This window comes from Calonectris borealis, chromosome 2 (genome assembly GCF_964195595.1).
Source record: "Calonectris borealis chromosome 2, bCalBor7.hap1.2, whole genome shotgun sequence".
Lineage (NCBI taxonomy): Eukaryota > Metazoa > Chordata > Aves > Procellariiformes > Procellariidae > Calonectris > Calonectris borealis.
In genome coordinates this window covers 131,368,810-131,396,377 of record NC_134313.1, presented here as the reverse complement: position 1 = coordinate 131,396,377, position 27,568 = coordinate 131,368,810, and the positions used below count along the sequence as shown (strand labels likewise).

At 37.4% G+C, this 27,568-nt stretch overlaps 1 protein-coding gene across 2 annotated transcripts in view; it reads right to left on the bottom strand.

The window, feature by feature from the left end:
- The window catches only part of TBC1D5 (TBC1 domain family member 5), a 324,891-nt gene that overhangs the window by 83,288 nt on the left and 214,035 nt on the right, over nucleotides 1-27,568 (bottom strand). For both annotated transcript variants that reach the window (XM_075143446.1, XM_075143445.1), the window contains exon 15: nucleotides 193-335. In XM_075143446.1, the coding sequence (XP_074999547.1) occupies nucleotides 193-335 (143 nt within the window). The remainder of the gene's footprint in view (nucleotides 1-192; nucleotides 336-27,568) is intronic.

Sequence of the window (27,568 nt, the reverse complement as noted above, 5' to 3'; positions counted from 1 at the left end):
CTCCAAGATACAATTTGTTTCATAAATACAGCAGACCGCGTCTGATAATAAATGGCTCCTCTCCTAGCATTTGGAACGATTTTCAGTATGTTAAAAAAGTCACAATGAAATTTAGCATTTCTTAAGTCCTCTTTTTCTTTGAAAAGTAGGTTTGCATTCTTTTTAAAAGATCATAAGATAGTTGATACTTACAGGCATCTCTAATATATAACAGCATGGCTACAAAAATGTAGTCAACTAAATTCAGGGTGATACTGTCAGCAAACAGAGCATCCCAGACAACCAGAAGGTCCTGAAGTGGGAATTCACGTCCAAACAGGAGCCTTACCCATCGCCTGAAAAAAAAGGAAAAGACGTGATTTGTATTTCTCTATTTTGCCAAGTATGGTAAAGTCAGGATACATATCCCAGGATCAACTACAATCCAAAACATTTTACCAGAAAATTTTGCAAAGCGTGAAGATCTGTGATAACCACTTAACTAATTGTATTTGTGGAAATGTTACTGCATCTACATTAAAGAAGTGATACATTACAGACCGTAGAAGCTTAACTGACTAATATTATTATGTGGGTGAACCTCAAAGGACAAAACATACCAATCCTATATACCGTATTTTTGAGCATTTAATCTGACAGTGATCTAAGATGAAAGGGAGAAAATGTTACACAAGAATAGCCTGGAAAAGCAAAAACAGGAGGGTGAAGCCAGTGGTTTATGAGATGCCCTGAAAAGCCCAGTCAAGTGAAAGGCAGTTCAGAGGCAGATGCCAAACAGCAGTTAAAATGGACTGGGTCACACTTACTTTGAAGAGGCTTCCCTGTTGTTGATGACAGTGTTTGCAGCTCCATGTAAAATATGCTATGGATGCTATTTGATTAAACGTAATTTAAACCTTTACCAGATTTAGTGATAATCCGCATGTAGACTACACCATTAATTCCTGTTCATATCTGTGCTGTTTTCATACCTAGCAAAATGTGAAAATCTGTCTTATTAAGTGCAGTATTTGCTTGAGGCTGGAAGGTTGAGATGCAGTAGAAGAAAATTATTTCTCAAAATTTCTTATTTCCAGTTCTGGCTCTTACACTGACTTATTTGCCGACCTCAGGAAAGCCACTTCCCTTTCCTATTCCAGAACAGACCCACTAGCTTTGTACTTTTTTAGGTAGGATTATCTAAGGTTACATTTGAAAGAGCTAAAGAATAGTTAGTAACATTAATCCTGAAATAGTTATTACGAAATGGACTTAAAAATAATGAATTACATTTTTAGCTGGGATATGCAAATTACTACGCATGTGGAATCTGTTTATTCAGTGGCAAGAAAAGATTGATTGCAAATTTCTGCTAAGCAAATTAAGTCATTCTTTAAAACTCACAAAAATTTCTAAAAAGGCAACTAGAAATTTCACCAAGATTAGTTTCACTTGTAAGAATTCATGTTTAACCACTTTTGTCCCAGAACTCGTTGTTGGTTTAAGGCATCTGTTTTTTTTTTTCCTGATTCCAGTAATAAAAGTTTATTTCTAGACAAATGAATTCCAGCACGTCAGTTGAGCACAAGCTTTTAAGATAGCAACAATCTGTACAAAAAGACTCTCTCTTATAAAAGAAATTCAAAGGGACTGTTTTGTGAGTCAAGGTTTTGTTTGTTTAAACTTTTATTCCCCCGCCACTGGAACCACATGTATAATCCGCAAAAACATCCATGTTACAGATTTAGAGATCACGACACAGAATTTTTTCTGTTGCAAGACATGTTCCCTTTTAAAAGTGAAAATACGTGCTTTCAAAAAACAGCATCATCTCATCCTTATATCAAACATTTACGTTCCAAGGTCTTGTAACTTTTTATGTTAGCGTAGTAATTATAAAAGTTGCAATATTAGCTATGACAAAATACAAACTCTATGTATTTGCCTCTCTAATCAAACCCCTTTCCTGTGAGGACTTATTTTCAGGCCTCAGAAAGAGAAGTCAGAAGAACTGTTAACACAAAAGCAAGGCTTAGCTAGTGCATTTAATACCACGTCTGTTCTGTCTAAGGGATTTTATATAGTGGCACATTACCCAACAGTGCCGAGCCTACAGGAGACTATTATCCTATGGTGACACAAACATTACCCAAACTCTGCGTGAAGCCTATTACTTGCATTAACAACCCCTCCCACCTGTAAAACCACAACTTTCAAGTTACACAAACTGTTAGGCGAGAAATTTCAGCAAAGCTTGAAGCATTTGAGCTGACTTTGCTTGCAACTACCCAAATCTCATTCAGAAGCCTTGCTAAAAGTCTAATACACTTCAAGGGAAAAAATACACCATGGTGTAATGGGATTTGTTATTAGTCTTTTATTAGAAATCTCTTTTGCTTCTTTACTACTTCATTATGCAGTGTTAATCGTTTGTAGATGCAGGTTTATTCTGCTCAAGCAGAAGTCATTCCTTTTTTTCTCCTGCTTTTATATTTTCTCCTGGGAAAATTGCATCTCAGTCCCCAGAGGTATCACGTTTCACAGATGTAGACTGCTGAAGAACAACTGGACTTCCTTTTGCAACCATAGTATTACTGTTAATTATTTGAACTTTCCGGTCTTAAAGGGAGTAAGCAATTCATACTGTTGTAAATGCATATATACTAACTGCTCTCTTATTTTCTTCGGCAGCATTTAGCTCATAGCGTCTATAAACCAAGGACCCTGTTGCCTATGAACCATGCTGCCATATGGCAGGACTTCACTCAGCTTTTATATTCATAAAAAGGGATCTTAATTCCTTAAAGTAAGTGTCCACACTGAAAAGCTGTCTTTCAAATTAACATGTTTTTATTGCTTTTACAAATATTTGCAGAGAATTTAAGACACACTTAATAATTGTATTGGACATGATGAACCTTTTTTTTTTTTGAGATGGCTGGCTGTGGTTTAATTATTGTTCTGTCCTGTTAATCTTGCCTTACATCTGTTACACCTGCAGACTGCAAGGCTCACAATAGTATACCTTTTATCACATGCAGTAATACAATAATTCATAGTTTATCAGGCATACTTAGCAATTAAAATCTACAGAAAAACCCCAGATTCTGTAAAGCCATAATACACCAAGGTACTACTGCCTGCATTGTAGAATATGTAACTGTATCTTCCACTTATGATTCCTATATAATTAAACCAATATTCTCAAGAGATCAGTAATTACTAGCAATAGCTAATGATTCATTAATGACCTTACAATATAGAGAAAGCAGGAGAAATATGTGCTCTAGTAAAGCCATTAAATAAGGCAATGATCCAGCCTTACCAGTTTTAACTAAAACCACAACCATTTTGACTGAGATTTACAGGACAATTCTCCAAGCATCAATAAAATTAACTTATGTGTTACATGTATTTAGCTGGTTATCTTCTCTGTCTTCTTGGAAGGCAGAGAATTCTTTAAAAAAAAATTAAATAAGCCTAAGAAATGGTTACAGACGAGGCAATACAAACAGTTTAGGAGTGTTTATGAGGACAAACCAACATAATGAAATCAGAAAGAATAAGAAAAACCGTAATGCCAGGAAAAGGAAAGCATGACTCTGAAGCTACTTCTAAATGACTAAATCTAGGACCTACAACTTGTCAACAAGTTGCCTAAAAATTCTACTGTAATAGCCTGTTTTCAGCCATTTATACTTTTGCTAAACTCAATCTTCAGTACAATTTCTGCTCCACGCACCTGCGCAAGGCTTGATTTTTTTTATTCATTAATACTATTCATTAGAATAAGGTTAAAAAAAATTCTGCTCATGCTTAACGTATTTTTTCCCCAAGCTTTTCATTAAGAAGCTCTAGAATCAGAACAACAAGGTGTCTGGTATTTCCTTTTTGCTGTGTGTATTAAAAAAATGCCCAAATTTGATGATTCCTTGGTTGACCTAAACACAGCAGAGTGCAGATTTCCACAGTGTATGTTCTGTTTTTTCCTAACTCTCTCCACCAACCCAAGGGCGCATCTGCCATCCCATCCTTCACCCCAGCTGCACCCTCCTTCCTGCACGGGAAATGGCAAAGGTGCGTATCGTCCACCGGCAGTGGCTAGTGCCACTGAGCGGATGTGATACGGTGGAGGATGCTGTTCATTGCTTCTAATGCCGACAAGACTCACTAGTGGGTGTCTTCCAGAGAAAGGGAGGGTCAGCAGGGTTTTGCAGGATGTCATTTCATCCTCAGTGCAAGTTTGCTGCTTTTTTTAAAAACAAGAAAATTATTTAAATGGACTGTAAGTATTGAAAAGAATGCCATCTTATCAAAACTAAGCACTCAGAAGCTGAGAAATGCCAAAATTAACATCAGTTGTTTACTGACTGAGAAAATGATATGTAAGCTCTGTCTTTTCAAACGCTGTCATGAATTATGTTCAAGCAAACATTTGTAGCCAGTGCAATTTACTATGTAAAGTCATGGTCAATAATTTAGGAGAAAGGGTAGACAGACCTGAGCTGTGATCTGCTTCTTCAAAAATAAGACATGGAAAAGGGATGAGGAGCGACATTTGTGTAACGCTTTCAAAAGAACTTAAAGCTCTATGGAAGATAAAGAATTAAATAGTTCAATGCCCGGCAGTAAGCACCACTCTGGACTAACTTGACGCCTGTGCTTGACGTCTATGTTTCTAACCTACGGACCCTGGGTGAGCTGCAGTTGAAGAAGGCTGCGTATCTCCCTGGCTGTCCTTCTGCAGAGGTACCCAGCAGCAGGCAGGGCTAACACGAGGGCTACCGCTCCCCGAGCAGCCGCTCGCCAACACTGGCATGGACGAGAAGAGCAAAGATAGCTGCAAATATACAGCAAAAGCACCCTCAAAAGAAGACATTTGATACCAGAAACTCTCCTGGATTTGGTAGTTGCCAGACACAGTCAGAGGGGAGACGGGCAAGCTCAGAGGATGAAATTTGTAGGGGTGTAAGATAGTTTACTTTCTTTTAATGACATGAAGGAGACCAATCAAGACAAGCTTTAGCAACATTTTAGCTTAGACTTCTTACACAGTCCAGTTCTCCAGTGTTCTGTCTCCTTTCTTAATAAATCTTGTTTTTATTAAGACTCCCGTGGCTTTATACAGTTCAGGGATTTTGTATGGAATGTCCTAAAGAGATTAATAAAACCTTCAAACGATACAAGACAGCGAAGGAAACATGCCTGAGTTATAATCACAGCTTGTTCTTTCAGCTACTCTTTGACAAAAGTCTTGTGGAAGGGCAGTACTGCTCACGGTGCACGAGAAACTCTTAATGATCACAAATGAGAAGAAAGGCAAAAAAGCTAAATGTAACAATTAACAAAACGACATTTCTAAAATCAACAAAAACTTATTAAAATCCAGAATTTTGTCAGAACAGAAAGAAGTATGTGAAATCCCAATAAAGTAAAAAAACTGGTATAAGAAGTTATGTAGGAAGCTCAGCAGACTTTCAGGGTTCTACAGAAACTTCTGATGTGTTCGATCTAAACGCTGAGAATTTTACACATAGCATATCCTCACATGGACACCACCCATAAAGGATGTACAGTAAGATATTGTTACAGCATATGTTGCATTTTTTGCCTTAATCTACTTAACTTGTGAAGGGAATGAAAATAGACGTCTTGCTACAAGATGTGTTTACTTCAACCATAAATTCAGATGTTAATTCTAGATTAGATAAAATTAGATTAGATTAGATAAAATTATGTGGCCTTTGTCATTTGAGAAGGCAGACTAGATGATCAGATTTTCCTTAGGCTTTAAAACATTTAAATATTATAGATTTCTACCACATCGTCGCCAGCAGTGTATGTCGATTGTACAAAAGTGTGTGTTATAAGGAGGGAAAAACTGTGTGCCAGCATCTAACAAATAATTTGGCTTCTCCTTAGACTTAGAGATAACAGACAGTGTATAAAAAAGATTCTTCTTACGTGTACACATACCCCTGCCTTACCTGTTTAAGTAATTTCAGGTTTGTATGTGGACTACTGTTCTGCCAGAGAACAACATACACGCTTTGGTGTGACCGATCTCGATGGGTTTGTCCTGTCCTACACTCCCATGCGAGGTATTCATGTCATCTGGCTTCTCCTGTACTGGCTGCATGAAGATTTGGTGGATCATTGCACCAAATGCACGAATCATGGCTACTGCTGTTGGATGGATACAATGTAGGGCTTTTGGGTTTTCTTCTGGTTCAAATTTTGTTTCGTTTGTGGTGACATCCACTCATTTTTTAAGTTTTGCATAGTTATATTAAAAAAACCTTAACTTTAAAAACTATGGTAAGATCCACAGGCTTTCTGTTCCGCAGCTTAGAGAGTAGGGGCCTTAAAGAGTAGTTACATGCAAAGATAAAATTATGGTGTTTGAAAACAATATAAATAGTATGAAACCACACATTTACATTATGGATTATGTGGGTTTCAAACTCTACCGTAGGTTTTTCTGACAGAAAATAAAGATTTAAAATTAAATAATAATGATGATGAACACTTGTTTATTAATATAAATCTACTCAAATTTAGGCTAAGTGATGAACAAGAATCCGGTACATAGTATACTTTGTTGCCTTCTTTCCACTGGGGAAAATGGTTTTGATTTGTCCTGTTGAAAATTCCTGCGGTTCTACATATCCTGAAATTTTTGTATATTAATTACTTTATCATACACAGATTAGCATAACTCTTTAAAATAAATACCTTTAATTTTATTTTTACAAATAAATTATGTGACACAAGCATCTAATTGTTATTTGGATTATCTCCTTTCCCATTTGGTTTCTTCAAGATTACTGGCAAAGATTACGCAGTTTTGCATGTAAGAAAAATTCTTTCTGTTTTGGGAAGACACTATGCATTTCCTTATTAAAGAAGGTTCTTCTTTCTAAAAAATGAGTTCCTAACAATTATCCCCTCCTCCTTACTGTAATTTACCCATCTCCGCAAAAGCACTTACCGCTGTTTTAAGCCAGACCAATCGTAATATACTCACTTGCAGGAATGCGCTTAATGAGAAAGGTGCCATTGCATCTTCATAGCCGTAATGTTCAACGTTTTTAGGAACGCACAACAATAAAATTATTGAACCTGTTAGCCTGCTATGGGTACGTTTCTGTTGCAGCTCTTAACTAACTTTAGGCACTTATTTTGGCATCAGACTTTCCATGGCTGCCGCTGTCACCTACTGCTCTCCCCACCTACAGCCAACTTCTTGGGTGGTACCAGTAACTACTGCTGGGTGCCTTGGGCATGTTCACCAGAAATGGTGTTCCTTCATGCAGCCATTGCAAAGTGTACATTTCTCCTGCCACTTCACCCTGCTGTCGTATACACCCCACTGACAAAGAACTTTCTTTAAAACAACTTTTACAAAGAGGATTACTGGTAACCATACTCACTAAAACCTATCCCTGATTTTAAAATTCTGCTCAACATTATTCTATAACAAGGGTACCTGGTTACATAGGACATGAAAAAGGCTGAAGTACTGAACGCCTTCTTCGCCTCAATCTTTACTAGCAAGACTGGCTTTCAGGAATTCCAGGTCCCAGAGACGGGGGAAAAGGCTGGAGCAAGGAATATGTACCCTTGGTGGAAGAGGATCAGGTCAGGAATACTTCAGCAAGCTGGACATACATAAATCCCTGGGCCCTGATGGGACGCACCCACAAGTGCTGAGGGAGCTGCAGATGTCACTAGGAGGCCACTCTCAGTAATCTTGGACTGATCATGGCAACTGGGAGAATGTCCAAAGATTGGAGGAAAGCAAATGGCACTCCTATCTTCAAGAAGGTTAAGAAGGAGGACCCAGGGAACTACAGGCCAGTCAGCCTCACCTTGATCCCTGGGAAGATGATGGAGCAGCTAATCCTGGAAACCATTTCCAGGCACATGAAGGACAAGAAAATCATCAGCATGGCTTCACCAGGGGGAAGACAAATGATACACAAATTCATACTAGCAAAAAGCCACGTAAGATATACGCCAAAAGATCACCACAAGCAGCTCTTCCCTTTTCCCCTGCAAGCCACAATAACCCCATAAACAAAAAATAAAAACCCTGCAATGACAAGTAGACCCTTGGAGAAACTTGCCTAAAGATGTAGTAGTTTTCCATACTGGAATCTTTAAATTCTGATCGGATGTTATTACAAAATTCGGGATAGTTATCATGTAAGATTGGATCTGATTCAGAGATTATTTGATAAAGTCCTATAAAGGCAGGAATTCAAACTAATTAAACTCATAAACCTGTATAATCTTTGGTTACTGCTCTGATTTTGCAAAACTCCAATAATATGAGTGCCTGAAACAAACTCTTAACCTGTATGTAACTGGTTCACTTTTTCTTTACCTAATGGGTGAACTTTCTTTTGACTTTTTTCTCTGAGAGAATTCTAGTTTCTCTGATATTCAAATACTTTTAAAGTAGTAGCTTTATCTGCAGGCTTTGCCAATGGTTACCCCATCAAATTTGCAATAGTCCATTTCTGGAAAAGCTTGAATCTAAATTTATTGGTAACAGTAATTATGGACTAACACATTGTAAGACACAACGACTGTTTTCATTATCAGTTCTGATCTCCATCAGTTTTAGCTTGCTGTACTGGCTTGGTTAGATTACAGACACTTCCCCTTTCCACTCCATCCCTCTAACATTTTCAGAGGCTATTTTGGTTTTTAGATACTACAAGCTTGTAAGCTTGTGGAATAGGAAAGAGTTAAAAAACCTGCCTCTCTCATTAGTCTGTTCAACCGATTTGAAAATGGATTTTATTAGTATCAGAGAGAAGTCTGCAACTGGCCTTCCCATAACACTAAAAAGTTCAAAAACAGAACTAAGAACTTGAATGTGTTTAGAAGAGAAAACAGAAACAAATTTCCCATTTTTCAGCAGGAAAGATGGAACAAACTGGACCTTTAGGTGGATATTTATATTGTGGATGTAACTCTTAAATGATCAGAGGTTTGCACTGAATGTAGCATTTAATTTAAAGAAACTCTGCAGTGGGAGGAGACTACAGTGTCCATTCCTCCTAAAAAACTGAAAGTTAAAATACTTTGATTTTAAACTTTCACATACACAACACTTTACAAAGGCTTAGTAATTAACAGCTATTACAAGCATTGTATTGACATTGAAAACCTGTGTTTGCAGTAAATACTAAAAGCATCCAATTACTGGACTATAACAATTTATTGACCATTCATTACTATGAAGGGTGGATAAAACTGTTGTACTCCAGTAGTTACCTACAGAAAGAATGATCATAATAAAATAACTAAGATAGTTTCAGCCATTACTGAATTTTTTAAAAGGACAAAAGTTCTAGACATTTGCCAAGATTTTTTAAAAAGGTGCTCCAAGTTGACAACAAATATCACAGACCAAAGTTGAGGCACCCATTTTTTAAATGTTGGCCAAAACACAGAGGTAACAACATGAAGGGTACAACTGTTACACCATGACTCATTTAGAAATTATCTGGGCTAAACAGTGCTTTTATTCCATGGAAAAAGACTGAAGAATACTTCTGTGTTTCTGCAAAACAACTAAACTTAAACAGCTCAGGCTATACCCTGATTTAAAAAGCAAGGTTCAGTGTGATAAAGTTATGGTGATAAACTAGCAGGACCAGAGGGGGCTGCTACATTTTACTGGAAAAAACCTTTTGAAGTCAATGATAAACACCCCTTAAGTGCAAGGAGTACGGGACTTCATCTCTGATACATAGCTAAAATCCTAATTTAATGACAACTATCTACACTCGTAAGGGAAAAATGTAAGACCTTGAAGGTGTACCTACTGAATTCTTACTGCTCTTTGCCTCTATGCAATTCAAACCCACAGTCCTAAATACTGATGATGCATGTGCATTTTGTTTTGAAAATCACTGCAGAGTAGCAAAAACATTTTCTTTTTTTAACAAAAATAATTACAGGTGAATGACTTTAAACACTGTTTGCTGCAATAAACCTATTGAAACAAAAGAGGCACTTCTAAATTAGTGAAGTTCCTACTGATATCAGCTATTAGCAATTAGGAACTCCACCCCCCCAACTTTTCCATCTTTAAACAGCAATGATTAAATTTGGTTTTAAAGTGGAGAAATTATATTAGAAAAACAACTCTCAGTGTTGCAATTAAAGCACAGTTCTTAAGATGGTGAAATAAATTTGCTAATAGCTTTATCCATTGATTCAAGATGCATGCAGTAGGTTTAAAAGATACAACGATCCTTTTATACAATCTCTCTTTAAAAGAGGAATCTATAACATTTTACTGTCCCATACTGTTAAATCTTCTACAGAATTACTACATTTCTCTGTAGAATCCACTTGGTCAAGACTTAATCAAAAAGAAATGGATTTTAAAATAAAAGGAAGAGAGATAATTTTGTTAATAGCTCTAAAGTAAACAAATAAGAACTGATAAAATGTTATGAAGTTTATATTCTATCTTGGAGACTTCCCTATCACAATTAACTAAAATGCCTTTGCTGTCCATAAAAAAATGAAATCTACAATTGAACCACCCTTCTGTTACTCTGTATTGAAATGTTAAAACAAATGAACTTTTTTCTGGTATGCTAAATAAAACATTTTAAAAATTTCAGGAGATTTAACTTTTTTTTTAATTCTTCAGAAGCTATCTGCCTATGTCCAGCAATGGAACTGTTACTGGAAAACACACTGTATTCAAACCAACAAGGCAACATGCCTGTTGTGACTGTACCACTAGCTTACCAATCCACGTTAGTCTTTTTTTCCTTTCTAATCCCATTTCTCCACCACAGGTGTTTTTTGGTGTTACAGAGAATTCAGTTGATAATGAAGACAGTTTTAGGTTTTCATAGTAAAATTAAGGATGGCAATACACCCAAGAATATGCATTATAAAGTAAAACGGTAACTTTAAGCTAATTAAATTATATATCAGATTGCCTCCTTTATCTCATAAAGCTGCATAAAAATACGTCAAACATATCTGAAGTAAAAGGACATGGCCTTTACAAAGTGATAATCTTTCAATTGGGCTTAAAGCATAAGAAATTGAAATTGTGATACTTTGATATGAAGAAAACAAAAAACCTTATTAAGCTATTGGGCAGCCATGCTCAGAATAAAATAGGCACTAGTAATGAAGACTTTACGAACATCAACAGAATCTTACTATACATACCTTTTGCAGAAACCTTATTTTAGTATTTGGAAAATTCCTGGTAATTTTTCTGAATATGAACACAGGTAAAACTAGACCACCACAGATAAATAAATTCTTTGCCAATGAACTGGTAAGAAAAATGTGTGAAGATAACAGGATACCAAAATAGATGCAAAAACCCGCTAGACAGATATTTATTTAAAGTATCATTTTCTATGCATCCAGGATTTTGTTTGGGTATCTTCCATGAATGACTGGAGCACCCAACTTTACAGCAACTCTGTAAAGGAAGGAACTCTACTGGAAATTCCTGTTTGGAGCTGCTGCCCACAGGGGCCAGACCACTTCCACAGCAGCCCTCAGCGGGGAGAGAATCCTGGCTTTCTATACTCCTTTTCATCACAGTATAACTGACTTATTTCAGAGATGCTTTCCCCTTGAGAGTCAAAATTAAACAGCAATAAACCTAAAATCCTACCTACCACCTGAACTAGGGGCTTATTTCTGCAAACCTCTTTATAATTAAGTATATAACATTTCAAAATCTCTTTGTGGCTCTCCACTCCAGAGAAGAAATTTATTTATTTTTTAAAATGAGGAGAGAAGATTTATATCATCACTGAATTCAATATTACATCTATTGTACACCCTAAAACTAATTTAAGAAGCTGTTCAGAGGCCATACATGCAGCAGTCCATTTCAATCTATTAGTCTGGCTAAATGCCTTCATACATCCAGTGAAGGGAGCCATCATCATCAATCTGCCAGTTTTAGTGACCAGTCAACTACATGTTGATGCAGGCACCGAGGAAACACAAGCGTTTCCTCCCTGCTGTCGCACTCCTAAACATAAGAATCATGTGAGGCTGTTCCAATAGGTAGCACGCAAAATGATGATTTAGCTGCTTAGCGTAAATAACTGTTAGAATCACCACTTTATTTATAACCTTACTTCAAAGGCAGAATGTAAGTTTGAAGCCCAGTTCCATTATCAAGCGGGCTAGGGCAAGTAAGAGTTAACTTCTCTTGCCTGGTAAGTTAATTGCATCATTGGTATCCAGAGTCTTGCTCTCATTTAAGCTGTTAAACAAAAAAACGCACACTTGTTTTATCCTTTCTGTATATACTTAAAAGAAGTTGTTTTACACATTAGTTACAAGAACAAGAACTTCCACTTTTGTGAAACACAGTACTGATGACTGGTGGAGTTTTGTGTTGTGTAGCGGCAGCCTTATGGGAATACCGCATCTTTTCGGAGACGTACAAGGGCTTAGTGGTCTCATTTAGCTACCTATGTGCCCCTGCAGAAGCCCTGCCAGCGATAAAACACTCCGGCGGCAAACAGCTAATTCATTAATTAACCACAGTATTTGCTGGAAAGGAAAGCACTAAACAATGCTGCACAGAAAGTGCAATTGCGGCTGTTCGAGGTCCCTGTCTGCAGTATGAGCGGCAGAGGCAAGCAATGCCTATGCTGTTTCTAATTATTCCAATTATCATGGCACACTATGAAAACTTGATTAATAACACTGAAGATATTGTTGTGGCAATTAGCCATATGGTTGTGGGACTTTATTCTGTCACGATTTAGCCATTAGCATCTACTTATGTTTGTCAGAACAGAGCATCCGTGACAAGTTGGAGTTCCGCTCACCTTGCCGAGTCCCCGGTGAGCAACACCAGAGAAATGTTTATTCCTGGGAGCCCCGCGCCTGAGTAAATTTTTCATGTGGCATCCGGTCTGACTGGGGACAAATGTCAAGTAGCTCACGCGATGACCCATCAAGCCAGGCTCCCTCTGCAAAAGGCACCTCGTGCACGGCTTCTCAAGGCAGACTTTTTTCAGGGGAGGATTTGACCAGCAAAATGAGTGTCAAATGTCTTGTGTTCAATGTTTTCAACAGTTAACCGTTCAGACAGCATGCACCTGCCCTTATTTAGACATGATGAAATGCTCTGTTATGATTTTATACACCTATGAGTTACATATTACTGTGTGCTTGAAATGTGTATCTCCAAGTAGAGGGACCACAGGGCAGCAATACTGTCAGGTTGGCCAGCTGAACTGACAGCTACATGAGCTGACAATTTGTATCAGCCATCTTTTTAAACCACAAAGTGTGTCTTAAAAAACAAGCTTATTTTAATCGTTCTTTCTTTTCATTTTGTTGTCAGAATAACTGCCCATCTCTAAAAGTTCCCTCTAAGACACAAGGAAAAGCTTTAAAAAATTCATTAATAACGGAAGGCTGCCTTTTTTGTCCTGCTGAAAGCATAGCAGTAGTCTTACCGCTTCCCTAACATTTCTTGCAAATCAGCTAACGCAAATGTGTTTACATCGGCACGTCACTTAAAACCAAAATGTTTGCAATCAAAGACAACTCCAAACATGACTAGTTGTCCACAGTTAAGAATCAACAAGTTAGTCCTTATTAAAAGGAGTAGGAAGCACTAAAGCATTAGCACCTTGCTGCACAGGGATGCCATATATACAACTAAGGAAAGTGTGCTTACCTATTTTGGACATAAGAGGAGGAAGCAATAACCGAAGTTTGTGGAAATGACAGTAAAATGACACTATGTAAGAAGTTTGCACAGAACTTTAAGAAAACCCATGGTATTGTAGAAATTCACCGGCTACTGTTAAAAAGAACAATAAGAATTGCTATTTTTCATCTATTTTTCTAATACATCTACCTCTACCTTAACGGTAGCTTTCCTTTTAGAGTCACTATCTTCCATCTGTATAGATCTTTCACACGCTGTGAGGAGACAGATACATCATTAAAAACCATAAAAGTAATTGTAAAGAAATAAAAATAGATGGAGGTCTCTGAGCAGGTGTAATATTTTTAACTAAATTTAACTTATTATTTAATGACAAGAATTTTAGTTGACAAGACTTCTGGGCATAAAACTTGCTGACAAATGTCCATGTAAGAAAACAAGAACGATGTGCACACCTCACACAGCTCACTACTAATGGGGATATATCAGCAAAATAAAGTTATCGGGCAAAAGGGAGGGACTGGATCTGCCTCTCATCAGACATGCCACCTTTTAATGGAAAGCTAGTTCTAAGGCTGAAAAAAAATCAGTAAAACCTTTTTTCCATTTATGCCCTTTTGACTGAGATGATCAAGTTTGTTTTTAAATAACAGTGTTTGTGGAAATTATATACTGACTGTCCTAGAAATCCCATCTGTGCACATAGACATTCATACACGGAGGGGGATCAGGTGTAAAGGCGGTAAATCATTCAAAGAGGGAAACAGGGAGAGAAATAAATACTATGCAAGAAAGAAGGAAGAGATGAAGGCTAGACAAGAGGGAACAGAAGATTTAGCTGGAAGGGAAGTATCAGTGAGGATTCTTTTCATAGGAGCTGCGGAGAACAAGACAGATGACCTAAGGGGTAATTTGTGTGCAATGTGGGTGCTGGGCTCAGCCCTAAGCCTGTGCAATGGATTCAGCTTTGTCCTTATGCGTAGCGGGCGCTGGTAGGAGGTGAAAGCAGCAGCATATGGCCTTGCTCAAAGCTGAACTGACTGTTCTCTCCAAAGGGGTCTGCAGGACTCTCCCCCTGCCCACCACATGGCTTCTGAGATAGAGAGAAGACTCTGCAGCTGGAGACGTAACCCTGCATAGGAGGCAGAACCGGTGTTTTCTCGGGCTGCGTTCTGCTCTTTGCCATGCTGGAAATCTGCTTTCTGCTTGGCAGGCCATCGCAAGAATACAATTGTGATTACAATGAAATGAATAATGAGACTGCAGACTATATGGTCTGACAGTTAAGGTGATAGATCTGTTTTCTACTTGTTATCCAACCACAAAATTTGGACATAGTATAGCTGAATACATGCTATATTTTCAGTTGGTACTGATACTCAATATTTAGAGCAAACTAGGAGGATGAAAGAGGAGTTAAAAACTATGCTATCCACATCCAAGGTCAAATCATACCCATGCCTGAAATATGGACAGATCAGATGAGACCATAATCATTCCTCCTTGGCCAAAGTAGTTGTCTGCTACATCTCTATGCTAGGAAGAAGCTCTGTCCTAGGAAGAGATTTTGGCATGTGCAGCAAGGCAGTGTGGGATAGGAAACGTGAGAGTTTGGGTTGTCCTGAGAGTTGGGCACACATTCATTGCCACACACATTTGGGACCGGCCATATGGGCACCAAAAGTACAAGTCTTACAGCAAGCCATGCTTTAAACAACTCTTGTGACTCACCTCCAGCCAATGTTGTAGAGAGACAGTGGGAGCTGTTTCTTCTCCATTTCTCTCTGATTTGTACAGGATTAAGTATTTTCAGGAACTTTCTACCATGTATACGTAGGTTTCTGATTATCCTTGGCCTGCAAACTTGGCTGGAACTTCTAGACCCTATTTTTGTCTCCTACTTCGCTGTTTTCGATTAACTTATTGTTATATATGGACCAAAACCAGCCACAATGAAAAATATGCCAGGTTTTACAGCTCACTCTACCTCAAACAGGTGCTCCATTTCAGAAATCAAAAAAGTACTTTTTATTATTTGCTTCTTACCAACCAGGAGTATTCCTCCAGCAAAGAATTTAAGTTCCAATTTCCTGTATGCTTCTCAGAAATTTCAGGGTAGAAAAGGGACACTAAAAATCCCTCTCCACCTCTCTGGCAGAAAATCTGTTGCTCACTTATACATTTGAAATAACAGATATCTCAAAATGACACTAATTTGAATTCTATTGTCCTCTTTATACTTTGATCTGTTTCCTTAAAACCGTATTTTAACTTCTAAAGAGAAATATCTTTTTCTGAACCTACCACTTTCCAATGCTAATGTGAGAGATGCACAAGGGACATTTCAGGATTGTTTTTAGGCAGCTTGAAAATGGACCTGACATCCTAATCCTCTGGCATTTCCCATGACTGGCAAATGCAGATGGGGAAAGTGTCAGTCTGATGGGATAGAAGCGAACGCCTGTTTCATTGGAGGCATTTCCATGAATGCAGGTAGGCTCTTCTGCAGGCTGCTCCCTAGCTTTTAGAGGAATAGAGATATGGGGAGGGATGTGATCAGATACAGGATAAATGATCCCTAAGGGGAGGTATGAAGAGAAGGGCTGGAGGCTAGCCATGTGTAAAGGCTAATTTATCTGACCATACTCTTTCACGCTCCAGCATAATGATGCCACAATGTACCTGAAGGGTAAGAAGCCAGAAACGTGCCTGGTGCTGCATCTGGTCTAGCGGAGCCAAATGCATTCGTCTGTTAAACAGACTGATCATCCCAGGCTGCACAGCATCTAGCACTGGGAACCACCCGCCCGATGGACTGAAACATTCTCTTCAGTTTGTGGGAACAGAGTAGCGCTCTAAAAGAGATCGCACCAATTCGTGATAACCTCAACAATTCCTCAAGGCACATCTCGACTGAATTCTTGCTCATGGTTGTTTGGGATGTAGGTGGTATTTTATTTGAAGGAAATTAAGCTGTTGAGTATTTAGTTGGCTGTGACAGGTAGAACGCATCCTTTGAGGAGGTGGCATCTATCTCTGTCAGTTGAACCACGCTGTGAAAACACTTGTCAACGATTATTATAAACTTTCTTACTGCCTTGGATGGTATTGCACAATCTTAGATACGTGATCCCATGCCTGCTTTTAAAAGGTCAGTGTTCAGGATAACCAATCATTTATGGATTTTACTTTCATACAGAACTTACATGGTCTCCAAAGGATCTGTTCACAGAGAGTTTTGCAAGCTTTTTTTGGCCAAAACAGGCTGACTCAGCAACAGCTCTGATTTGGATCAGAGAATTTGAAAATGTGGGCTATCCTTGCAGCATTATCTAATTTTTTTTTTTTCTGTTAGAAGCTCCAAGTCTGAGGTTTATACCCGAAGGTTCAAAGAGCTTTATACCCTAAGACCTCACTTATACTTGAGCGAAACAACCTGTATCACAAAAATGACTGGAGCAATCACATCCAAATTTCCTATTCAATTGTCTGCTGAAAATTATCTTCAGAAAATGCACATAATCTCAGACTTCACCTTGGCTTTGGGAGAATTTATGGACTCTTGGGAGTTCATTTTGATTCTGCCCAACCATTAGTAACAAATATGACTTTTTAAATCCAGCATCAAGGAAAGCACTTGGCGAGGACAGTAAGAACTATAGTATGGAGAATAAAAGAGGTAAAAGCACTTCCATCTTTGGAAAGCAAATGTAACCCACAGGATGAGGCACCAATTTAGGAACTGGGAGACATAGCCATAGGCAAATTATTGCCTCATATAATTTTCCTCTCTTTATGGAAGATAAGCATAGTAACTTTCATCAAGTACTATGTATTAAAATCTTTATCAGAGAAATCCTTAAATTAAAAAGCAGTATTTTAATACTGTGATAAAACAATTATGAATAATCTTTTCATGAATACCACAACATATAAAATGATGAGTTTTTCACACATCAAACCCAGAGCCTGAGATTCATACATATAAAGGATATTCTTTTCTTAGCACTGCCTAAGGTGAGCGAGGGTAGTATTTATCAGTTAACCTATCAATATTAGAAAACAACAAAAGGTCACAATTTCTGATTCTGAATGTGTCCTTCAGAAATAGAAATTTTACATACACGCATCAAGAAAGGAAGAAGCTGCATATCTGGGGCAAGGAGGGTGCATAGTATAAGACACAATTCTACTGGCAAAGACACAATTCTACTGGTGAATTCTACACAATTCATCCTTTGAAGGCTGATTGGTCAAATGTAGAGATCTTATTTTAGAGACATTAACAAGTTTGGAAATAATAAATAAATTTAAAATAAACACCTAAAAGACACCAGTTTTATGGCACACTGTACTTCCTCTCAACCTTATATTTAAAAATCTGTAAATTACTTCTCTCCTATCCCTAGTCAAAAACCACCTTACCACTCGACTCCTCTACTAACAAACCTCTACTCCACAGGTATCAGATACTTTTCAGATTCACTGGCTGATAGCTTACTAATTAAACTCGGAAAAATAACCTTAACTCAAAGTTAGGTTTTCAGTTTGGTAGGTCTACTTCAGAGTTGAAGAAAAGCTTGTGTGCGTGAAAGCCTGTGTACTTTTTCAACCATAATGGTTGCTTTAATGAAAGATTTTATTACTACTTACACACCGTGTCTTGCTACGTTATTAGCCAACCACATCACTATGAACTGTTTAATTACTGGTATGAGTAAATGAAGCATATACCTTCGGGTACATATTTCTTGTATTTGGTCAGCAATACTAGCCAAGAGATGCAGATACCTGTAGTATAGAAGCATTTTTTCCCCAGTGTCTCAGAAAACTTCCTGAAGTACTGATGGTGAATCTTTTTAATGTCTAACGATAAATTTATTTTACCAATACCTTTTTATTGTCTCAGGCAGACAAAGGCTCTACTGATACCGAACTTGCACTGGAACTACTGATTTACCATCACTGCCTTAAAACTGCTGCACAATGGAACAAACCAAACCTTTAAAGTGATTTGATAAACTTTTCTAAACCGGTTGGAATTTACAGAAGGCAAAATGGTTCACTTAATGTTTCAGTTTTTTGAGGTTATGCCCCTTGTATAACCTTTTGAATACAAATCCCCTTCAATTTAATGTTGATAATGAGTATTAAAACTCAAAGGTGTTGAACCAATTGCTGTCAGTTGTGCCATTGCACAGATAGATGCAAAATTATTAATTATGTGAAATGCAGATTTACCGAGATAGTAAGTAAACTCTTAATGGCAAGGATATAGGTGACTTGGGTGCTAATAAACTTATGCACCCCGGATGATTAAAAACTGGAGTGAAAGGAGGATGACAATATGTTCCATTACTATTAGCAATTTCGTACTTATTGATGATGATGCAACCGAGACTGGGGTAGCTGCAAGCATGACATATGTTTCCAGGAACTGAGGCCAGAGGAGGTGTTTTAACTGAGGAGGTACCAGGCAAATAAGCCTCAACCTGCACTACAAATTGGGCAGAGTACAGAATCAATGAGCTAGTAGTGGCTTTAACTGACGTAGACACTAACTTTGTGGAGCTTAATGACTTTTCTATTGTATAACATTGAGTTATAACATTGAGTTTCATTACCATGCCAAACTGCTCCAGTATAATGCATTCAAGGCAAAGAAGTCTGATGCTTCAAAGCGGAAAACTGAAGTTACACAGTTAAAACCCAGGAAATGCATACACCTAATTCCTGTCACATTGTGAAATCCTAGTTCTGCATGTACCTCTCCTTTAGTTCTGATTCTTATCAAAATATGCATAATTTTAACACTACTTTCTATTAAAATATGCATCATAAAACACAGCAGATGCATGCAGACAATTAACATATTGTATTAACTTCTGCATTTTTTATTCTTTATTGAATCCTCTGTATTGCATTAACTTTATTTTGCATTTTCTTTTTTTTCCTCTCACTACCATAAAAATAATTTGGTTTTACTACTGTTATTCTAAATGGTTTCAATTGGATCAATTCACTTATCATTGGGGTGAAGAACTGAGGAGGGGTCAGCACGCACCTTAGCTGCTGAAGTCAATTTTCTGCTAGACTGAGTCAAGAGAGCAACACTGCATCTGTTTGTACTGTTCTGTATCGGTAAATGAAACTCTCCTTTTTTTCTTTTTAAACAAAAGCTTGGTATTTGCAAAAGCTGTAAGACTGCGGAGACCATAATCTAAAATCATGAAAGCCACAATTTTTATGACTACAATCTTCTTTTCCTGGTGTTCAGGCAGTGGTTTTGGGGTGGATTGCGCTGCATGCGTTCTGATGAGACATTTACAATCTCCTTTATGCAAATTACCCCAGCAGCTGTTTAAGAGCTGTGGTTGTCAGACCAGGCAAGGAGAATGTGATTTGGTATGTCACAAATGGGGCAGGGCTTTATTAGGCTCTGCTAGAAAGTTTTAGCAGATGCCTTAGCACAGATTCAGCGTGATCCTGTAACCCCATTATAACTTTATTGCTTATGGAAAGGAAAACACAAAAAGCTCCCAAATACTGTGGGGATTCTCGAAAATAAGCACTTCACACAATGCCTATTTCTGAATTAAGTGTAAATAATAAATGTAATCTTATCATTTAGAGTGGAAAACCTGCAGTTTTCCCCAAAGAAATCATATGCAGCTGAAGGAATTTTCCTGGGGAAAAACCCAGCAATAACACCTTTAAGACTAAGAGAAAATTTTATGAGTAACCAATGAAGATTGTTTTTTGCCTTTAAGAATGAGTCATCATTAAGCAAATGCTACCGTTTACAGGTATAAACATTAAGATCCTTTGATAAGACTGCCAGTTGAAAATGCTACATCTGGATTAACACTGGACATCGCATGGTTAGGAGACAGATTAAAAGATTCACAGAGGATTCTTTTAGGACTGAAAGAGAGCTCCATCTCATTTAGTCCACTTCCCTCTCATTGTGAGTTAATGTATTACAGGTTTGCTTTTTATTAAGATTCATCTTATACTGATGTTTCTTGTTCTTCTTACTCTTGTCATCACACAGCTCCAGAACCTCACTCCTAGAACAGGTAGCAAGAATTACAGCCCCCTTACAACCTTCTGATATTCAATATATAAATTTGAGGCCATTTTGCATCATTTTGCTTTTGGCAACATTGTCCAACTTTAATTCACTCACTTTCTTACCCGATATTTATTCCCTGACACATTTCTAGAGACCAATAGTACCCTTTCACCTTTTGACTTGACTATGTAAGTTAAACGCTCTTAAGCTCCTCTTGAAAAATGATGATGATCAGAAGAATAGGGAAACTAGATGCTGGCAGCTATACTTTAGCAGTTTTGATCCATCTTTCTTGAATACAGTTAACCAGAAATGTATATGGCATTTCAGATGAGGTCTTACTACCTGTACAATGGCATCAACACTTTCTTATCTCTTCTAGAAACACAGGTAGCCTGATAGCATTTGTCTTTTACACATCATCAATTTGGTGGCTCCTCGATGGTGTGACTCACTTTCATCCTGTTATCAAACTTTTGGGGAAGTTTAAAACACAATCCCCTTTCTTCTGCTCTATCAACCTGTATTTTATCAATCAGTCACGCCTCATCTGGCTGGGTGGACAGACATCACGAATACTGCCACCTAGTGACAATATATAACATAAAGCTGTATTTAGAGGGAGAAGCACTTTTTCGGTTTTAAGCCTCTGTAAAAATTTCTCAGAATACTGCAGACTTAGTTTTTTAAATGCCAAAAAGCTGTAAATTATAAGTCCTCAGAAGAGTCATGTGACCAGTCCTTATTTGAGTCTATTCAAGGGCTGAGAGTTGATAGAATTTGAATTTTACGTAAATACCAAAATAAAATACTTTTAGAATATAAATATATGTCATCATTTATTTGAGTCTGTAAATATGACTACAGTTGTAATAGTTTGAGCTTTCCTTTAAAGTTTGGGTTAAGAATAATTTGGGTTAAGAACAAAAGAGAGTCCAAAGGAGATGACTTGGAGTGAAGGACCAGTGGAAACAGTGGTTTGTTACAGAAGTTGAATTTTTACCTCAACTACATTATTTGCTATGTCAAATGTTATAACATGTATAGCAGGCATCATGAAAAATCTTCCAGTTGCCATTTGCAAATGTTACAACAGTAAACGATATACTGAGGGAATTAGGCAAAGGATAAAATTTTGTAACAGAACAATTTTAAGGGAAACCTCAGGACAGTAAGTATATTATCCTTAACATATCTGTGCTGCTTAGGAGGATATACTACATTCTTTCAAGACTGAAGGTCCATGCTCTGAAAATACTACTCCCAAAAGACAACTGAAAAGTAAAGGAAAAAAGAACTTGAATCTACTTTCTCTGTGTGCAAACACATAGCACAGTCCTCCTAAAACCTGGTTGCCAAGCAAACACACTAGACCATTGACTGATGGTTGACTTTAGGACATTGACCACTCAGAAGATCCACTAACGTAAGTACTACAATTAAAAGAATTTCTTCAGAACGTGGGTTTTTCCATGAGGAAACTATAAGTAACTGCCCCAAAGGGCTTCAAGACAGTATGAATAAAATGAGCAAAATGCAACAAATTAGGGTTTCATTTTTTCATCAGAGTATGATCAGAATAAACTTCTTATATTAGCTCAAAACTGGGTGGGGATACAAAAGACCTATTTAATCTCTATAAACTACAACTTAAACATTTTCTTTTCTCCAAGGACAGCTTTCTCCCACTCCTCTTGTACAATAACCTCTTCAATTATTTCATCTGATCCCACAGAAATGCTGACTTCCCACTTACAGCAAATTCTTGAATGATTTGTGCCAGCTTTATATAGAGGGCTGTCTATTACCAATTTAGTGCCTGTCTGAATTGTAATTGTCTTCAATTTTCTGGGATTACTTTTCTTCAGTCATGATTCTTTTTGTTCAACATTTGTCTGAACCTGGCTTGTTATCTTTGTAAAAGTGGCTGAGTATAAAGAACTACCATCTTGAAATGACCATTATAACTAAACACTCTATCTAGCTTTGAAATGTGCTGTATGGGTTTCCCGAATCAGTCTTCTAGATGCCCAAACGTAGTTGCTTTCCCCTATGCAACATCTCTCCACCTGGAAGCAATGGAACTGGCTGGGCACTCAAATAAGCATGTATTTCAACCTGCCAAAAACATCTCGGTAAAGGTAGCCCCTTCTCCATTCACACTGATATTCCCTCCTCACTCTCTCCTCATATATCCATCTACCAGCAGCTATCACTATCTACTTGCATAGGGAAGGAAAGCGGAGGAGCCCTGCTCTGCATAATGAAAGGTTCTGCAGGCAGCCTTCCTTAGGTCCCTCAGACCAGACGTCCCACCGCTTCCCCTGCCCACCTCTGGTGAGGTGTGGCAGAGGCAGGGCACTAGGAGCTCTGGGGGCTACCACGGACTGGTCAAAAGTGCCCGGATGAGGAGCTTCTGTCAGCCCAACTGTGTTGGCTCCACCTCCGTCAACACCAGCCGTGGCACCTGAACAGCCGTTGCCACTGTGGTGTTTTTTGTGACAAAGCCAGAAGGGTCAGGGAGGGAACAGCAGCAAGGACGCGTTCCCAACTGGAAACGCCTACGTTGTCCTTCCCGACACTGGCGGTGGTTTCAGCTGCAGATTGCCAATCCCTGGCGTTTCAGGGTCCTCTCTGAGGTTCGTTTTGGCTTTATGAGTTAATCACGTCAGGAGAAGTCATTTTAACTCACATGCCTTTAGGAGTAATTATACATTTAAATGATTAAACAAATCAGGAAGAAAACATATCTACTGCAGAACGAAAGCAGTTAACATTGAAATCCTTTTTTATATTAGTATCACAAGTCGTTTGTAAATAACATGCTCATTTTAGATATGTAAGGAGTTCTGCCATGCCCTGCAAAATAAATTATATTTTATTGGTGCCCGGGTGTTTCATAACTTCTATTTATTTGCTGCAAGAGTGGAGAATTAAGATAGAGTAGTTTATTTCACCAAAAGACTGACAAATGGCTCATTAGACACTTATGGAGCTGAAGCTAATTGTACGATTTTTTGTTGTATTAATTGTCACTGCCTGCTTAACTGGCTAACATTGGTCATCAATACAGAGCTTTTTCCTTTCAATCTCCAAGAGAGAGGTGTAAAAAGAAGGGATTTTAAAATAAACAGAGCAGTATTTATTTCCTAATATAAACAAAAATACTATTTGGATTGAAGGAGCATGAGGGAGGAGTAAGAGAGGATTAATGTGCTGGCTGTTCCCCACTGGGGCCACCAATAACAATCAATCCCAAACAGCAGTCACCTCACATCATCTAACAGCTTGAATCGCAGATATTCAAAGATTCTCTCCCCTTTTTTTTTGTTCAGATTAAATACCATTTACATTGCACACTTTTTTTTTATTTCGTCGGAGACATAAGGTCAGAATTGATTGAATATGTACTACCTGCATATAATGATTTCCAGTTTTTTACAATCATGTGCTAATGCTGCACAGTAATGGCCTATGGATGAAGAGACAGATGTACTACCAGTCATTCGCTACACATTTGCATTAACAAATCATCATTTAATTGAAGCCCATCCAACAAGTTTATGCTACTTAAATAAAGTTCCTTTCAATAAAAGATGCCACAATGACACATGGTTGTTAACTGCAAGGTAAATAAAAAGTAGTATTTATTTTCTTGTCACCGGTTTAGGTAAGTATTAAAACGTACACTTATTAATTTGTATTTTGCTCAGAAATAAACCACCTGACATCTAACATAGCAATCCAAGCTAGTTCTACTATGAGATGAGATAATTCACTTTTAGAAATAATCGTTTTGTAACACCACAATTTCATGCTTTACAGATTTTTATTTCCCCCCAAAATATATAATAGAACATAGCTTATATAAAGGCTATACATGAGTTGTGTGTTAATACTTTTAGGCAAGCTCTAATAATACAAACCTCAAACCCTGCTGTTATCAACATGGGCTACAATTTTTTTTATGTCTCATTGTTGACTACAAACATTGGCACCACACTTAGAAATCTAGTTGCCTCCCTCTACAATTTAGATATTACTGCTTTCTTTTTAATACTGTCTAGGGAGCAATTCAGGTAGGTTGTGATGCCCCTACATGTTTCAGATATAGAAAACCACTATCTATTCATTTCTTCTTTCAGAATGTGTTGCAAAATATTAAAATCCGAGAAGAAAGCATGTCATAAAATGAGGAACCTATAAAACCAATTTTCTCTTCTTCTAGAGATGGTTTAACAGTACTTTCAGCATATTCATTTCATGGTACATTTTTGCATCTGCAAAGCAGAAGAAAGATATTTTGGTACTGTCTGTTAAACTGACAAACAATACTTCGAAGCTAACATGCAGGGACAAGGAGATATATTTTTAATTGTGTTTTTGGCTTAAATCTACATTTTCTAGAAACCAGAATCTTTTAGGATGAAAGCACTATATAAATGAAAGATAGTATTAGTAATAATAGTTGACATCCTTTACTATGCTGGTATTGGCTTACATCTAAACACATCATTGCAATCTTTTATTTACCTAAATACAAAAATAATCAGCTATTTCCCTTTTCCTGACGGTACACTGAAAATAAAATATTTATTAAAAAAAAAAAAAGTATCTTAGGAAAACTAGAAAAATACATTCTGAGAGTGGAAGAAGGCAGTGTTTTTCTAACCAGAGAAAACAGACTTTAAAGATGAATTTTTTCCTTCCCTGCAGGACTGTGTGGGGATGCGAGGAGACAGGGGAGTCTCCAGGTTGACCTTTTGTTGTTGTTACTGATGATTGAAAACGTAAAAAAAATTTCACCATACCAAGATTGAAACTACAATGTGAATTTCAGAAATATATCTTAAAGCACATTGCAGCATTCAGGAAGAGATAAAACCTAAGATTTATTTCCTCAGACAAGAAGCAGTGTATAAAAGCTACAAAATGCAAAATGCAATCCCATACAAAATAAACAGACATACAAAAAAAAACCCTACTGTGATTTGCCTGCATGTTCTCCAAGCTTTTTTTATATGCTAACTCAGAACAGTAATTACAGATCTTGCAAGTTGACTTCTGTTTTCCAGAACTATGAGTTGTACGTAAAACATGCCTTTTCATCGAAACAATTACCATTAATCAAAACAGTGAAAGCTAATACCACTCAAGTCCAACCTACTGCTGTGCCCAGCAATATATCAAACTGTCTGTTGTCAAACACACTAAACAAACTTCAACAGACTGTTTTCACTACAAATAAGAGAAAACATGCTTGCTAAGTATTTTTAGTCAAATTGCAACCTCAGTAATCCATTCTGTCACTGGATTTTAATTTGAAGTAGTCAATCACAGTCTCAGAAAGATCCGTATTTGACTACAGAGAGGCAACTCACTGGGACTAACAAATGAATACCTGCAAATGATGACTATTGCCCCAAATTTGTTTAAGGATTTATATCCATGTACTCAGGTTTGTTCCTTTACTCTACCAACTTCTTTCAACGATGAGATTTTGAATTTAAAAGAAAGAAGAAAAATTAAAACTATGTACTACTTTTCACTGTTACTGTCCTAGGAACACTTACACCTCTAACAAGTTTAATAATATTGTATTTTCTTCCACGTTCGTAACCGTTTAAACTATTACTAGCATTTTTTGAAATCTTCATTACAAAGAAGCTGCTACCTTAGAATTTGCTCATACATTAACAAAAACAGCAAATCAAATTCATATTAAACACAGATCTCATCCACGATGACATATTATAAATAGTCAACGAAAATAGATATACTTACACTTCTCATGGCACCTCCCCTGCCCTACCTAAGAGTCACAACTATTTTCTTAATAAAGAAATACAGCATTTGGTATCTGACAGAAAAAACTGTTTACCAGTGAAGTCAGTCTTTTTTGCAATCGGTAATCAATGCAGAAACTGAAGTTTTATATAAAAGAAGAGATACAGAAGGACAGGAATATTGGAGTTTAACAAACAGATCAGGCCTTTATTACCAGCAAGCTCCATTATGGATTTGTGAGCTTTGTAAGCCAAGCTCCCCCAAGTGTAATTAAATTTTTATTTATAATGTGTTTGTGACTGTTAACTTCGTGTTGCCTCTGCTTGTCCCCCCCTCCAACCCAATGCGAAATAGTATTCCACATTTACTGCTGCATTGAGCGGCGCTTTATTCAGTTGCTGAATTCATCTCTAGCCTTATAAGAGATGAGAAGTACAAATAAACATATTGTGTATTATTTATACACAAACACCCGTGTCTTTAAGCATGGATATATACATATACACTCCTGCAGGCAGACGCGCCAAGCCAAAACTGAGGACAAAAGAAGTACGTGTCAGTTAAAATAGAACACATGTGAGCAAGCATCACCTTTTTCTACCAAGAGCACTATTTATCACATATTTATATTATGGAGAGACAGGAAAGCTTCAGTAAGACAGGACGACGCAGCACTGCAGAGTACATTTTATGCTGCAAGCCATGTCTGAGATTAGTGTAAATGCACCAGGAAAAGGCTCTAAACTCCCACAAAGCCAGCATCTACGCTTTATTTTTTTGTTCATTTATGAAGAGGGCTTCATGAAAAAGCCCTCTGACACCAAGAATATATTTTTTATTTTTTGTATTAACTCTATTCCCTCCTCCATTCAGGTATTACCCTCCGGTACCAATACTTACATAAAAAAAAAAAAAAGCTTAATATAAGTAACCACAGGAGGATCTCTTCTCCCCTTGAAAAACTGCAAATAAAGATGTCAGCTATTGAGTATATTTGTGGCGTCTCCAGCAGCTGCTGT